This window comes from Salmo trutta, chromosome 21 (genome assembly GCF_901001165.1).
Source record: "Salmo trutta chromosome 21, fSalTru1.1, whole genome shotgun sequence".
NCBI lineage: Eukaryota > Metazoa > Chordata > Actinopteri > Salmoniformes > Salmonidae > Salmo > Salmo trutta.
In genome coordinates this window covers 32,302,009-32,316,431 of record NC_042977.1, presented here as the reverse complement: position 1 = coordinate 32,316,431, position 14,423 = coordinate 32,302,009, and the positions used below count along the sequence as shown (strand labels likewise).

At 40.4% G+C, this 14,423-nt stretch overlaps 1 protein-coding gene across 1 annotated transcript; it reads left to right on the top strand.

Moving 5' to 3' along the window:
• Positions 1-416: 416 nt before the first annotated feature.
• On the top strand, positions 417-2,902 carry LOC115157791 (homeobox protein GBX-1). Its single transcript, XM_029706217.1, has 2 exons — positions 417-1,152; positions 1,808-2,902. Exons 1-2 carry the CDS (start codon positions 705-707, stop codon positions 2,320-2,322), a joined length of 963 nt encoding a protein of 320 aa, XP_029562077.1. The 5' UTR covers positions 417-704; the 3' UTR covers positions 2,323-2,902.
• Positions 2,903-14,423: the final 11,521 nt, after the last annotated feature.

Genomic DNA, 14,423 nt, shown 5'->3' with positions numbered 1-14,423 from the left:
CAATCAAAATTAATAATAGCTGATTGGGTTGGTGTGGTCAACGATTATAGAAGGGTAAGGGCTGAAGCAGTCTCTCACATCGCTTCCAGTCAATGTGGACCGGGCAAATGGGGTGGAGAGCTTGGGGGGGGGACCCGTCTATTCGGTATCCACTGGGAAACTACCGCCTCTCGAGGCGGCCAAAAAGTCCGACACTGAAAAAGGAAATGAAGCGTAATTTGAGGAAGATGGATGAGTCCCCAGGGTAACCCCCTTTCATTCCTCTTGTATTGCAGATGATAAGCTAGGGCTCTCGCTCTCTCTCTCTGTGTGTGTGTGTGTGTGTGTGTGTGTGTGTGTGTGTGTGTGTGTGTGTGTGTGTGTGTGTGTGTGTGTGTGTGTGTGTGTGTGTGTGTGTGTGTGAGAGAGAGCCCATTGAATTGAAGTGAGAAAGAAGTGGAGGGAGGGAGAGGTAGAGGGGGAGAGCGTGTGTTTATGTCTCAGTGTGTGACAAATAGAGGGACAGGGAGTGGGCACAAAACAAAAAAGCGTCAGGTTTCAGTAAGCTTGAGGAGGTTTCGAGCAGCTGGTTAGTCAACGGGATAACATCGCAGCGAAGGGACATAATAACTTCACTCGACCTTTGAATCTAAGGTTTGGCGATTTGTTGAGGGAAGGAAGGGGCGCCTGAGTTTTCGAAAAAATAAGCCACAATTTTCTTCACAATGCAGAGACCGGGCGGCCAAGGGACGGCGTTTTCGATCGACTCCTTGATAGGAACTCCGCAGCCTCGGCCGGGACACCTGCTGTACACGGGCTACCCAATGTTTATGCCGTACAGACCCTTGATGATTCCTCAATCTTTATCTCATTCACATTTACCGTCTGGCATACCTCCTTTGGCGCCGTTGGCATCTTTCGCTGGACGTCTTACCAACACATTCTGTGCGAGTTTGGGACAGGGGATGCCGTCCATGGTGGCTCTCACTACAACACTGCCGAGTTTCTCGGATCCGCCGGATAGTTTCTATCCTCCCCAAGAGCTCCCCGGACCTCGGTTAAGTGCAGACCCTGGAACGAGGAGACAAGAGAGCCCCCACTCAGATGATCTGCATGGAAGAGACAAGGGGTCGGACTTACTCAACTTCTCGGAAACTTTTCAAACTATGCCAGGTAAGCTCCAGTCCCAGTGTCCATACGTTTCCGTTAGATTGGCACGTTGAGACCTAAATGCGTAAAACGCGCAAACGTCATCCAAATTATAGTTTGGACTGGACTGCATAGACATTTAGCAACACAAAAAGACACTCTGAGTGCTGAGCATAAAGTTACACGCAGTTTATCCAAGGCAAATATGATGCTGAAATTTAAGACACCATCCACACTTTTTAGAAGGCTGAAATTGTCATCGTAACATACTATTCCACAAATACATTGTTTCATGACAAACCACACTTTCAAATGTGCAATAAGTCGAATTGTTTAGCCTAACTCAATTTTGTGAAACACTGTCTTCAATCTATTTGTTACATTAGGCATAATTTTATTCAACACATTGTTTTACTTAAAGTGACATTGGCCAATGTTACGTTAATAGAGGTGTTATAAATGGCACTATAGGCCTACTCATTTCCTTTTACGAAAAGACCACAGAATACGAACTCTCCAACATGCCTATTCCATTTTCATTTTAGAGGCCTATGTGGCCAAGACAATGTCTCTGAATTTCTAAAGAGATAAATGCCTAATTTGCATTTGTGAGGTAAACGTGTAGGCTGAACATAATTGGTTGTAATATATGTTGTCTTTCTTCATTGTCACTTTTTAGGTGAGACTAAATTGTACAGCTCTGACGATGAGAAGTTTGACCTGAAATCAGCAGACGCAGTTTGCAGTGACCGAGATGACAGCTCTGCAGTCGACAGCGAGAACGAAAGCTTCTCCGATGGGAACAACTGTGGTTCTTTATCCCAAAAGTGTAAACTAAAACCCGGGTCACAGGAAGCGTTACCACCAGGAAGCTCAGCGGGAAAGAGCAGAAGGAGACGGACAGCTTTTACAAGCGAGCAGCTACTTGAACTCGAGAAGGAATTTCATTGTAAAAAGTACCTTTCGCTCACAGAACGCTCTCAAATAGCACACGCACTTAAATTGAGCGAGGTGCAGGTCAAAATTTGGTTCCAGAATCGTAGGGCCAAATGGAAAAGAATCAAAGCGGGAAACGTCAATAACAGGTCGGGAGAGCCTGTGAGAAACCCCAAAATTGTGGTCCCCATTCCAGTGCACGTCAACAGGTTTGCGGTGAGGAGTCAACACCAACAGATAGAGCAAACAAGGCCATGATGAACTATCCTGGCCTAAACTTTAAAAAAGAAACGGACATTAATGCTGACAATAGAATGTTCTGGGTTGTTAAATGCATGAAGCACAAAAAGGGATGGATTTTTTTGGTCAGCAAGATCACTTTTTACATCACAAGAGACATAATGTCCGATCAACTTGACAACATACGATATCATGTAATCGCTTGGCAGATTAATTAATTTGTCAAATAGGATATCATGTTTTATTTATTGTTTGTACATTTGTAAATATTATATGTGTCGGGTGACACAGACAGCCACTATGAAATGAGATTGTAAACATTATTTTCTAAAATATTTATATCTAGGGCCTATAACTGTTCTGTTTATTATCTGCATGTGCTTCATTCGGTGAAGCTATTTCAAACTTGTCGTATTTGGTATCGTTTCGTTGATCACATTTTGCATGTACCTTACAAAGTTTTCATTTTTGGTAGGCTACTGTAAGAACTGTATTCGCCAGCTGTTTGTGAGAGAAAAAGTATATGTGAAGAAAAATAAATAACCAAACAAGGAAATACTGTAAAGTATATTGACTTAATAAATCCATTTATATTAAAGGTATGTATCTAAATGAATTATTATTGCTGTTTTAGCTATAGTTTTAGAGATGGTGATTTGTGCTCTATATATAGCATCTGTCTGCTCTCAGAAAATTAACAGTGAGCTAGCTCTCTTTCTATAAAATATATTTTCCTCGCATACATTAAGTAAAATACCACTAGCCGATTACATGACACTGTATTTTAATAGCCTACTAAAACTTGAAGTGAACTATAACAATAAACAAATAATACAACAATTTGGAACAATATAATTGATAATTGATTACAATACGCATATTCATAATAGTTATGGAAATTGTCATTTATTATCTCAATCTCAAAAGTTGTTTTCCTTTGTAAAATTTGCATTAATAATCTGATATTATTGATTTCAGATAGTAAGTAAATAAAACGTCTGTATTGTATGTAATATCTGGCATGAATATGAAGCCATTTTTGCCCACTGTAGGCCTGGATGAGATTGCAATGTCATGATATTGTAGGTCTTGAAAAAATACAAACGTGTCTCCAATCGTGAGAGTGGATTAGCTACATAATTGGACGACTGTTACTAATGAAAACTAAGTCATATTCCACTTCACCTACTGTATGCAAAGTCCAGCAGTTCGCCCTATCTAGGCGTTGATGATATACATTCAATGAAGGTTCTCATTAAGCAGACAGAGATAAAGGAGAGAACAGACGAGGGTTTTGTGACTGGAAGCAGCAGTTATCTTTAGGGGGGCATGTTGTCTCGAGGTGGAGTGATGGAGCGCCATTAGAACGGTCAAAACATACATCCTTATAGGAGTTGAAGAGACCAGACCAGGGAGGATGAACACTGAACAGTGTGTGTGTGTGTGTGTATGTGTGTGTGTATTATGTATATAAGCAAGTCTCAACTCAAGAATACAGAATACATTTTCACAGCTGCAACTTCATTTGGTCGCTACAGATATATGTTTAAACGTATTTTGATGTGGATGTAATTCATTTGGTATTCAAGTATAGGTCCATTTCCATCCATTTCAAACCTAAGAGCAAGTCATAAAAATAACAGATAGAATGTGAAAAAAACTAGCAAATATTTGCTACTGGTGCACCTATAAAACAAATTTATTTTAGGCTATATGTAGGCTTGTGTCGTCGTTACTACAGGTGCTCAAAATGTTCTAAATGATTTCCCCCCCAGATCTTATCTCAGCAGAAGTTATCTCAGGTAGACCTACTCCCTGTTTGAATAACTGATCCCACATGTCCACGAAATTAACAAGCGCGATATTTGAGTCAATAAATTAAGCTAATTAGCGACACCTGCTTTTGCATTATGCTGTCATGTTGAAGTCAACTCAATTAAGTTGAGTTGAAGTCAACTGAAATAAGTGAAGAGATAATATGACAATATTTAAACGAAATATAATACAATATTAGCCTACTGTAAATTAAAAACAATTGCTTTGCCTAATTAATTTCCGACTTCAAATAGGCAATGCCAGAGCTGACAGTTGTGGGTTGAGTTTCGACCTCCGATGACACCAGAATGTTTGGTGTGTGTTCTAGTGCTTAGCTGTTAATTGAGGGAACAGAACAGAGTTGGCGTGGGGATGCATGGACACACCCAAGACGTTACAGTGAGCTAAGCCTATTCAAACAAAGTGGATGTCATCATGCATGACAAAAATATAATTTACTCTGTCAAATCACTCCTTGAAATGTTATGTGCCACTTAAGGACACAAAAGCAAAACCCTATAGGTGTATTGTTAAAATGTACTAACTGGATGTGTATCCAGCTAGCACATTTGGTTCTTTGGAAGTTGTGGGACGTTTTTGGTTTCCCATTGGGTCTGGGAACGGGGCCATAATTGTCCTGACCGGTAAAACTGAACATTTATTAAACATTCTAAGAATGGAAGTGCACATTTTGTCTGTTCTGGGAAGGTATATTTTTAGTTTGCAGGGAGTTCTGAGAACGTTTGACTATGGTTCCCTGAAAGTTTTCCTGGGAGGTCTTATTATGTTCTGAGAACAGAAAATATAGGTTATTTGAAAGTAATGAATTAACGTTCTGAGAACATGTTTCAATAAGACTTTTAATAACACTGCTAGCTTAATTAACTGTGTTGAACTCCAAGCACAGATTGGACACATGGACATTCATTTGCTTAGGCATTAATCATGCAAACACATTTTTTATTGTGGTATGGCATCAGTGAGATTCCAACCTATGATCTTTTGTTCTATTTATTTAATTAGTCCACTGCGCCACCAGGATGGAGCTAGCATACCATGTTTTTTTTAATTCATGCAAAGCTGTTCATGTTAGTCTATTCAAACAGACCCCATGTAAAAAAACAAGCACTCATTAAGATCACGTGTGGCCAATTAGTGGGCGTGGCCAACACACCTGAGCACACTTAACAAGGTAGTTTTGTTGCTGCTGAGAAAGGAATGTATATGTTTTTAAATAACATTCTTAGAAAGTTATTTAACATTACTAATATTTTCTTGTGGTTTTTATGGAAAGTTTTCTTAATGTTCTGAGAACATAGATCCATGAGGAAACCTGAAGAAAGTGTTATGCTGAAGTACTTAAATTCCCACAAAAGAACATTGTTCAAATCGAATCGAATCAAATTTTATTGGTCACATACACATGGTTAGCAGATGTTATTGCGAGTGTAGCGAAATGCTTGTGCTTTTAGTTCCGACAGTACAGCAATATCTAACAAGTAATCTAACAATTCCACAACTACCTAATACACACACATCTAAGTAAAGGAATAAGAATATATTCATATAAATATTTGGATGAGCAATGACGAGCAGCATAGGCAAGAGGCCGTAGATGGTATAAAATACAGTATATACATATGCGATGAGTAATGCAAGATATGTAAACATTATTAAAGTGGCATTATTAAAGTGACTGGTGATCCATTTATTAAAGTGGCCAATGATTTCAAGTCTGTATGTAGGCAGCAGCCTCTCTGTGTTAGTGTGGGCTGTTTAACAGTCTGATGGCCTTGAGATAGAAGCTATTAATCAGTGTCTCGGTCCCAGCTTTGATGCACCTGTACTGACCTCACCTTCTGGATGGTAGCAGGCTGAACAGGCAGTGCCTCGGGTGGTTGTTGTCCTTGATGATCTTTTTGGCCTTCCTGTGACATCGGGTGGTGTAGGTGTCCTGGAGGGCAGGTAGTTTGCCCCAGGTGATGCGTTGTGCAGACCGCACCACCCTCTGGAGAGCCCTGCGGTTATGGGCGGTGCAGTTGCCGTACCAGGCGGTGATGCAGCCCGACAGGATGCTCTCAATTGTGCATCTATAAAAGGTGGTGAGGGATTTAGGTGACAGCCACATTTCTTCATCCTCCTGAGGTTGAAGAGACGATGTTGCGTCTTCTTCACAACCATGTTGTTGTTGGTAATCAAACCTACTGCTGTTGTGTCGTCTGTTTCTTAACATTCTCTTAATATTCTTAGAACATGCCTTTAAATAGAACCATCAGGAAACCTGCAGAAAACTTATGCAGATGTACAGAAATTCCAACAGAAGAACGTTGTTTCTTAACATTCTCAGAACATTCTGAGAACACAACTTGAAATAGAGCCATGAGGAAACCTGTAGGAAATGTTACGCTGATATACTGAAATTCCCACCTAAGAAACATATGGCTCTTAGAACATTATGTGCTAGCTGGATATCCTGCACCATTCCCATAAAGTTGTGGGAAGGTTTAATGCACAATAACCATAAGACAACCACACTCACACCAAGCTCTAAGAAACATATGGTTCTCAGAACGTTATATGCTAGCTGGGTAGGCTCACCCAATTCCACAGAAATCCTTCTTCATCCTCTGCTAGTTTCCTCTCTCTCAACCCAGAGGAGTTTTTACATGGCAATTTAATGCTTGAGTCTATGGTCCATCTAAAGTGTGGTTGCCAAATTTCTAAAGGGGAGGGGGCACCTGAGGGGTAGGCTGTACAAAATATCAAGCTCTGCTGGCCTTAGTAGCCGGATGTGAGTTTGGACACGATAGGTCTCTTTGAACTGTTTCCAAATTGGGCTCTTATGATCCTGTAGCTATATTATAATATATTACTGTAGTTTAATTAATCAGCTCGCAGCAGTTCTAAACCAACACATTGCTCAAAATGGAAGGAAGAGATAGCCCAGTTAGCACATAAGGTTCTGAGTACCATATGTGTTTTAGAGCTAGGTGAGAGCATGGTGTCCTATGGTTATTTGCATGCAACCTCCCCACAAAGTTCTGGGAATGGCGCAGGATACCCAGCTTGCACAAAACATTCTGAAAACCATATGTTTCTCAGGTGGGAATTTTAGTACTTAAGTATAACGTTTCCTACAGGTTTCCTCATGGTTGTATTTAATAAAGTCATGTTCTCAGAACGTTCAGAGAACATTTAGAAACAGCGTTCTTTTGTGGGAACGTCAGTACTTCAGCATAACGTTTTCTTCAAGTTTCCTCATGGTTCTATTTAAAGTCATGTTCTCAGAACATTAAGAAAACTTTCCATAGAAACCCACAAGAAACATTAGTACAGTTCAAAAAACGTTAAAAGAATGTTATTTAAAAACATATACATTCTGTTCTCAGCGTCAACAAAACTCTCGCTATCGTCTATCTTGTTAAGTGTGATTTTAATGAGTGCTTGTATCCTTTGAAATGGGGTCTGTTTGAATAGACAAAATTGTACAGCTGTATGAGTAAAAAAAAACTAGCTGCATCCTGCTAGCTTCATTCTGGAGCTGCAGTGGACTAATTCCTTGGATAGAGAACAGAATATCATAGGTTTAAATCTCACTGATGCCATGCCACAATAAAAAAGAAACATGTTTGCATGATTAATGCCCAAGCAAATGAATATCCATGTGTCCTATCTGTGCTTGGAGTTCTAAACAGTTTTTACCTTTTATTTAACTAGGCAAGTCAGTTAAGAACAAATTCTTATTTACAATGACAGCCTACCCCAGCCAAACCCGGACGACGCTGGGCCAATTGTGCGCCGTCCTATGGGACTTCCAATCACAGCCAGATGTGATGCAGCCTGGATTTGAACCAGGGACTGCAGTGACACCTCTTGTGTTGAGATGCAGTGCATTAGACCGCTGCACCGCTCGGTAGTTAACCCAAACTAAACCAGCAGTGTTATTAAAACATTTTCTCAGAACGTTATTTAATTACATTTAAATAACCTATAATTTCCATTCTCAGAAAGCTAATAAAACCTCCCAGGAAAACTTTAAGGTAACCATACTAAAACGTTCTCAGAACCTCCCTGCAAACAAAACATGTACTTCCCAGAACAGGCAAAATCTTCATTTTAGTTCTCAGAACGTTTAAAACAAAGTTCAGTTTTACAGGTCAGGAAACTTGTGGCTTCGTTCCCAGAACCAATGGGAAACCAAATGTGCTAGCTGGGAGTCTCCACATGTCCATGAAGACTATATTATAAACTGAACTTGAGATATATCTTGACTTATAAACTAAATATTGCTTTTATTCAATATTAACCGAGTAACAAGTGGTGCAATTGTTGACATGGGCCTCAAAGCCATGGGGGGAAAGTTAATATCTTCCTTATGTCCTTATAGGAAATAACCATCTAGATTTTAAGCTGCCGCTGAACTTCAGTTATTGAAGTGGTATAATACAGTATCTGAGAACCATAGCCTATATCAAACTATAAGGCTCAGGTAAAGTAAATGCACGGCTTAAGCCTGCTGTTGGTTTTGGCAGTGATATTTGTATCAAAAGCCCAACTGCATAGCTTGGCTAACAAAGAGCATGAGTAGCATTGCCATCTGACCAACCATCACAATGTGAAGTCATTTGTTATTGTCCACTTCATGCATCAAGATTGTGACACTGGGATGGTGATATAAGGATTAATGTTGTCAGGAGCAAGTGATGGAGGTTTTATTATGGTCTTAAGAGAGCTGACGAATGCTGGATGTCAAGTAGATTACTTAGTACCAGAGTGTTATGGCTATTTCAGACTAGGTGAACTTATACACAATTAAAGTACAGTGACATATTCCCAGCTGTAATACTGCAGTTGTTGCAAGAGAAACTGTAATTGTCCATGAGAATAAATAAGGAGAACATAGCCAAATGGCTTACACCATTCATTGTAGTATTGTACTGAGTATAATACAATTATTTTTACATTGATGCCATAGTACGTATGCCTAAACACAGCCCGCCTAACTGAGACACATTATACATTTTCTTGAGATCTAAATTTAGTTAAAATACTTTCCTTGCTAGAGAGCTGTGTGGCGAGACAGAGAGACCATCCCATCCCTCACAGTGAGTGTAGAGACAGTATTATACACGGACCTGAGGCCTGTCTGACCTCTTGGGAGGGTCTGCATGCTGGAAGCCCCCTTCACATCTTCAACAGTGATGTATGAAATGTATGAAATCTGCGCCTATATTTTCCTAGATAGCCGCGCATAGAGAGCCAGGCCATTCCATCCCATACCTGAGCCCAGACGAAAGCCCTGACATCCTGGGAGAGTTTGCATGCAGGACGTCCCCCTCTCCATCTCCAAGCGTGATGTATGGGCAGATGCATCAAATCGCACAAGATAAACAAGCGCTGAGTTTCATCAGGGCCATCATAGCTTTAATTTGGCTGCCTAATGAGTCAGATCTAGTGGCGGAGATAAGAGTTGTCAGAGGCCTGGCTCTAATGAATTTCTTGCCACTTGTAATCAAGGTTGCCTGTCTGAGGGGGGATGATTAATGGAACCCTGGAGGATTCCCTCGGCCCTCAGCCTTCATTACAGCTAATGCATTCTCAGGCAAATTAACAGCGGAGAAACTAAATGCATGAACACGAGCCAAGGGGGGCAGAGAGAGAGATGGAATGAGGGGGTAGAGAGAAGGAAGAAGAGGGAAGGGAGAACGAATGGGAGAGGGAGGGATGGGTGAGAGAGTTGGAGAAAGAAAGAGCCAAGAACGGGGAGAGAGAGATATGGAGAAAGAGAAAGCGAGAAGGAGATGAAGAGAAGGGGAAAGGTACGAAGGGAAGAGAGAGATGGAGAGAGGAAGGGAGGGAGAGAGGGAGAGATGCTGAGATACTCTGGTTAGCGACAGGTAAAGATATGGAGATGAGTGTGGAGAAATAGTTATGAGGGGTCAGGTCCGAAGAGGCATGTAATATATAGATATCACTGCTGGTCACGAATGATGGAGGGGGAAATCATGAATGGTTATTCAGGAGGTTATCAGGAAGGACAGAGTAAGGGAGAATGGGGTAAGTAGAGACATGTTTACATTCAGCATCATTCGGTCCAGGGAAATATAGTATTCTTTCTAACAAAGATATCTTCATATGTTTCAGGATGTGGTGTATCCCTGGAAATGATCAGAATTCATGTTAGCATTACCGTTTTGAAAACATAGCATTTCTAACAAAGTGGTCTCCTGACACAACTTACCCCAGGTATGGGCCATGTGACAGGGTCAGTTAAGCCGCCAACACATTTCTGTACTGAATGAAATATTACCACTACCTTTTAGAAAACCATGTCTATCTTTATTTCCCAAGTACAAGTCAACACAATCACAAATGCTTTTTTGTCTTTTAGTCATTTTATGCATCTTTTAACACAGGCTTAACACCTAACAAACACTGTAATTTTTATTAACACTTGCCATTTTGTACCTCATATCCCAGTGATAATGGCTTGCATTACACCTGGAAAAACATTTCAATTGGCTCAATTTACCACAAGGCAAACATTTTGACTATTAGCCACAAAGGATGCACATATTGAAGCATATAGAGACCCCAACTTATGTATAGAACAATCTTAAAATTATCTACTTTGGTTTAGATACAAGCATCATAAAACCTCTTAACACAATACATTAATTTGACTTAATGAAAATCAGTTTTTTGGACCTAACTTCATTATCACTTTGTCCATGTGGTTTCTTCCTTCACAGACTCCCATGAAATGATGACCTCTTCCTAAATATTTGGTCAAATTATACATTTTGTGTATGGTTTCTAGAAACAAGGTTGGCTCAACTTACCCCACTCTCCCCTATGAATACCCATGGTAAGTGGTCAGGAAGATAGATATAATTACTGGTCAAAGTGGAAATGGTTTAGCCTGGTTTGTGCTGTCTTGTTAACTCCTATGGTCATTGGCCCAAACAGCCTAGTCGGCTAAGGGATTCAAACCAGTGACCTTTCAGTTACTGGCCAAACGCTCTTAACCGTCAGGCTACCTGCTGCCCTAGGTGAAAATGTACAGTGCATTCGGAAAGTATTTCAGACACCTTGACTTTTTTCACATTTTGTTACTTTACAGCCTTATTCTAAAATTGATTACATTGTTTTTTCCCTAATCAATCTACACACAATACCCCATAATTATAAAGCAAAAACAGTTAATTTTTATGTTTTGTGAATCTATTAAAAATAAAAACTGAAAGGTGTTAAAAAGTACCTTTGGCAGCGATTACAGCCTTGAGTCTTCTTGGGTATGACGCTACAAGCTTGGCACATCTGTAGAGCCTCTCAAGCTCTGTCAGATTGGATAGGGAGCGTCACTGCACAGCTATTTTTAGCTCTCTCCAGAGATGTTTGATCGGGTTCAAGTCCGGGCTCTGGCTGGGCCACTCAAGGACATTAAGAGACTTGTCTCAAAGCCACTCCTGCGTGGTCTTGGCTCGGTGCTTAAGGTTATTGTCCTGTTGGAAGGTGAACTGGAGCGCTCTGGAAGGTCCTGTGCGCTCTGGAGCAGGTTTTCATCAAGGATTTCGCTGTACTTTGCTCCGTTCATCTTTCCCTCGATCCTGACTAGTCTCCCAGTCCCTGCTGCTGAAAAACATCCCCACAGCATGATTCTGCCACCACCATACTTCAACGTAGGAATTTCATTGGCCAGGTGATGAGTGGTGCCTGGTTTCCTCCAGACGTGACGCTTGGCATTTAGGCCAAAGAGTTCAATCTTGGTTTCATCAGACCAGAGAATCTTGTTTCTCATGGTCTGAGAGTCCTTTAGTTGCCTTTTGGCAAACTCCAAGTGGGCTGTCGTGCCTTTTACTGAGGAGTGGCTTCCGTCTGGCCACTGATTGATGGAGTGCTGCAGAGATGGTTGTCCTTCTGGAAGGTTTTCCCATCTCCACAGAGGAACTCTGGAGCTCTGTCAGAGTGACCATTGGGTTCTTGGTCACCTCCCTAACTAAGGCCCTTCTCCCCCGATTACTCAGTTTGTCCAGGCGGCCAGATCTAGGAAGAGTCTTGGTGGTTCCAAACTTCTTCCATTTAAGAATGATGGAGGCCACTGTGTTCTTGGGGGCCTTCAATGCTGCAGACATTTTTTGGTACCCTTCCATAGATCTGTGCATAGACACAATCCTGTCTCGGCGCTCTATGGTCAATTCCATCAACCTTATGTCTTGGTTTTTGCTCTGACATGCACTGTCAACTGTGGGACCTTATATAGACAGGTGTGTGTCTTTCCAAATCATGTCCAATCAATTGAATTCACCACATGTGGACTCCAATCAAGTAGAACATCTCAAGGATGATCAATGGAAACAGGATGCACCTGAGCTTAATTTCGAGTCTCATAGCAAAGGGTTGGAATACTTATGTAAATAAGGCGTTTCTGTTTCTAATTTTTAATAGATTTGCAAAAATGTCTAAAAACCTGTTTTCATTTTGTCATTATAGGGTATGAGGAAAACATTTATTTAATCAATTTTAGAATAAAGCTGTAGCGTAACAAAATGTGGAAAAAGGAATACTGAATACTTTCCAAATGCATTGTGTAGTTGAAAAGGGACATGTGATGAAACTGTCACGTTCGTCGTATGGATTAGACCAAAATGCAGCAGGAATGTGTATACTCATCTTCTTTTATTTAGAAGGAAACTTGAACACTGAACAAAATAACAACCACCAACGAAGACAGTCCTGTAAGGCAACACGCTATACACGGAATAACTACTCACAAACACAGTGACAAAAACCCCTTACTTAAATATGGCCTCCAATTAAAAGCAACGAAGAACAGCTGCTTCTAATTGAAGGCCAAACCAAAAAACCCTGAACATAGAAATAGACTAAATAGACACAGACATAGAAATATACTAACATAGAACATTGCCCAAAAAAACCCGAAACACACTAAACAAACACCCCCTGCCACGCCCTGACGTGACAGAAACAGACAAGAAGATGTCAAGGATCAGAGAAGACTAATGCCTAGGATGTATTTGACCCTTTCAGCACAAAAAAACAGAAACAAGCATGATAACAAAGACCTATATTAGTTTATAACTGAGGCATTATGTTGGAAGTAATTAAACAGAAATTGCTAAAATAAGCTGAGGATTTTTGCCTTTCATATGAAAATAGTATTGAAAAAGTCCTACTAATTGGCATTCTAATTAAAGGTCCCCATGGGGTGGCAGGGTAGCCTAGTGGTCAGAGCGTTGGGCTAATAACCGAAAGGTTGCAAGTTTGAATCCCGAGCTGACAAGGTACAAATCTGTTGTTCTGCCCCTGAACAAGGCAGTTAACCCACTGTTCCTAGGCTGTCATTGAAAATAAGAATTTGTTCTTAACTGACTTGCCTAGTTAAATAAAGGTACAATTTAAAAAAAATTCATGCATATGATAGGCAACTGTAGTTAAACAATTTGCATAGCAAACACACAGAAACCAATGAACCAGGATGACAGAAGATCAGTTGGACAACAAGCAAGCACTATCATGTAGGAACTATCTTCTTTTATGTGCCATCAGTGAAAGCATTACCATGTTAATCTCTCAATACCACAAGGATGACGAAAGTGAAGTTAAGTCTAGTGCTGTAGGTTGGTAGCGTGGCCAACTTTGAATGCAGCAGCTAATCAAATTCTTTAGAGGCTAATTCATTGAGTCTATATACCAAATATGGAGTCAATCTGATTAATGGTTTATGACAAGAACCATTCATCAGCATGTGCCTAGGTGCATTTCTAAGAACAGTGCGGCCATATTTGAGTGCAGCAACAATTGTTTCTCAAACATTAAAGACTGATGTAATGAGTCTGACATCTGGTTGACGTATGGTTCATGAGGAGAAGATGGCGGATGATTTTGAGCATTGGTGTTACATATGCAAAGATACATGCAAAGAATGAGTTGTTAATTAGTTTCCTTGTTTTTTTAGATATCAGTACCACATTTAGTATGGTTCATCTTAGGGACATCCATGATAGAGATGACAAGTTTCTTGTTGATAGGCCATTGTGGAATGGATTTACTTTTAAATAATTTTTTTTGTCGTTTAGCAGATACTCTTAGCCAGAGCTATTTACAGTAGTGAGTGCATACATTATCATATTTGTTGATACTGATCCCCGTGGGAATTGAACCCAATTCCTTGGTGTGGCAAGTGCCATGCTCTACCAACTGAGCCACACAGTATAAGTCCTAATATGCATCTACTAGTATAGTGAGGCCATCTTAATGTATCAACATTATTTTCTCAAACT

Coding starts and splice junctions, on each gene's coding strand:
- LOC115157791 (XM_029706217.1), top strand. CDS start 705: ATGCAGAGACCGGGCGGCCAAGGGACGGCGTTTTCGATCGACTCCTTG. Junction 1,153..1,807: donor AACTTTTCAAACTATGCCAG/GTAAGCTCCAGT, acceptor GTCACTTTTTAG/GTGAGACTAAATTGTACAGC.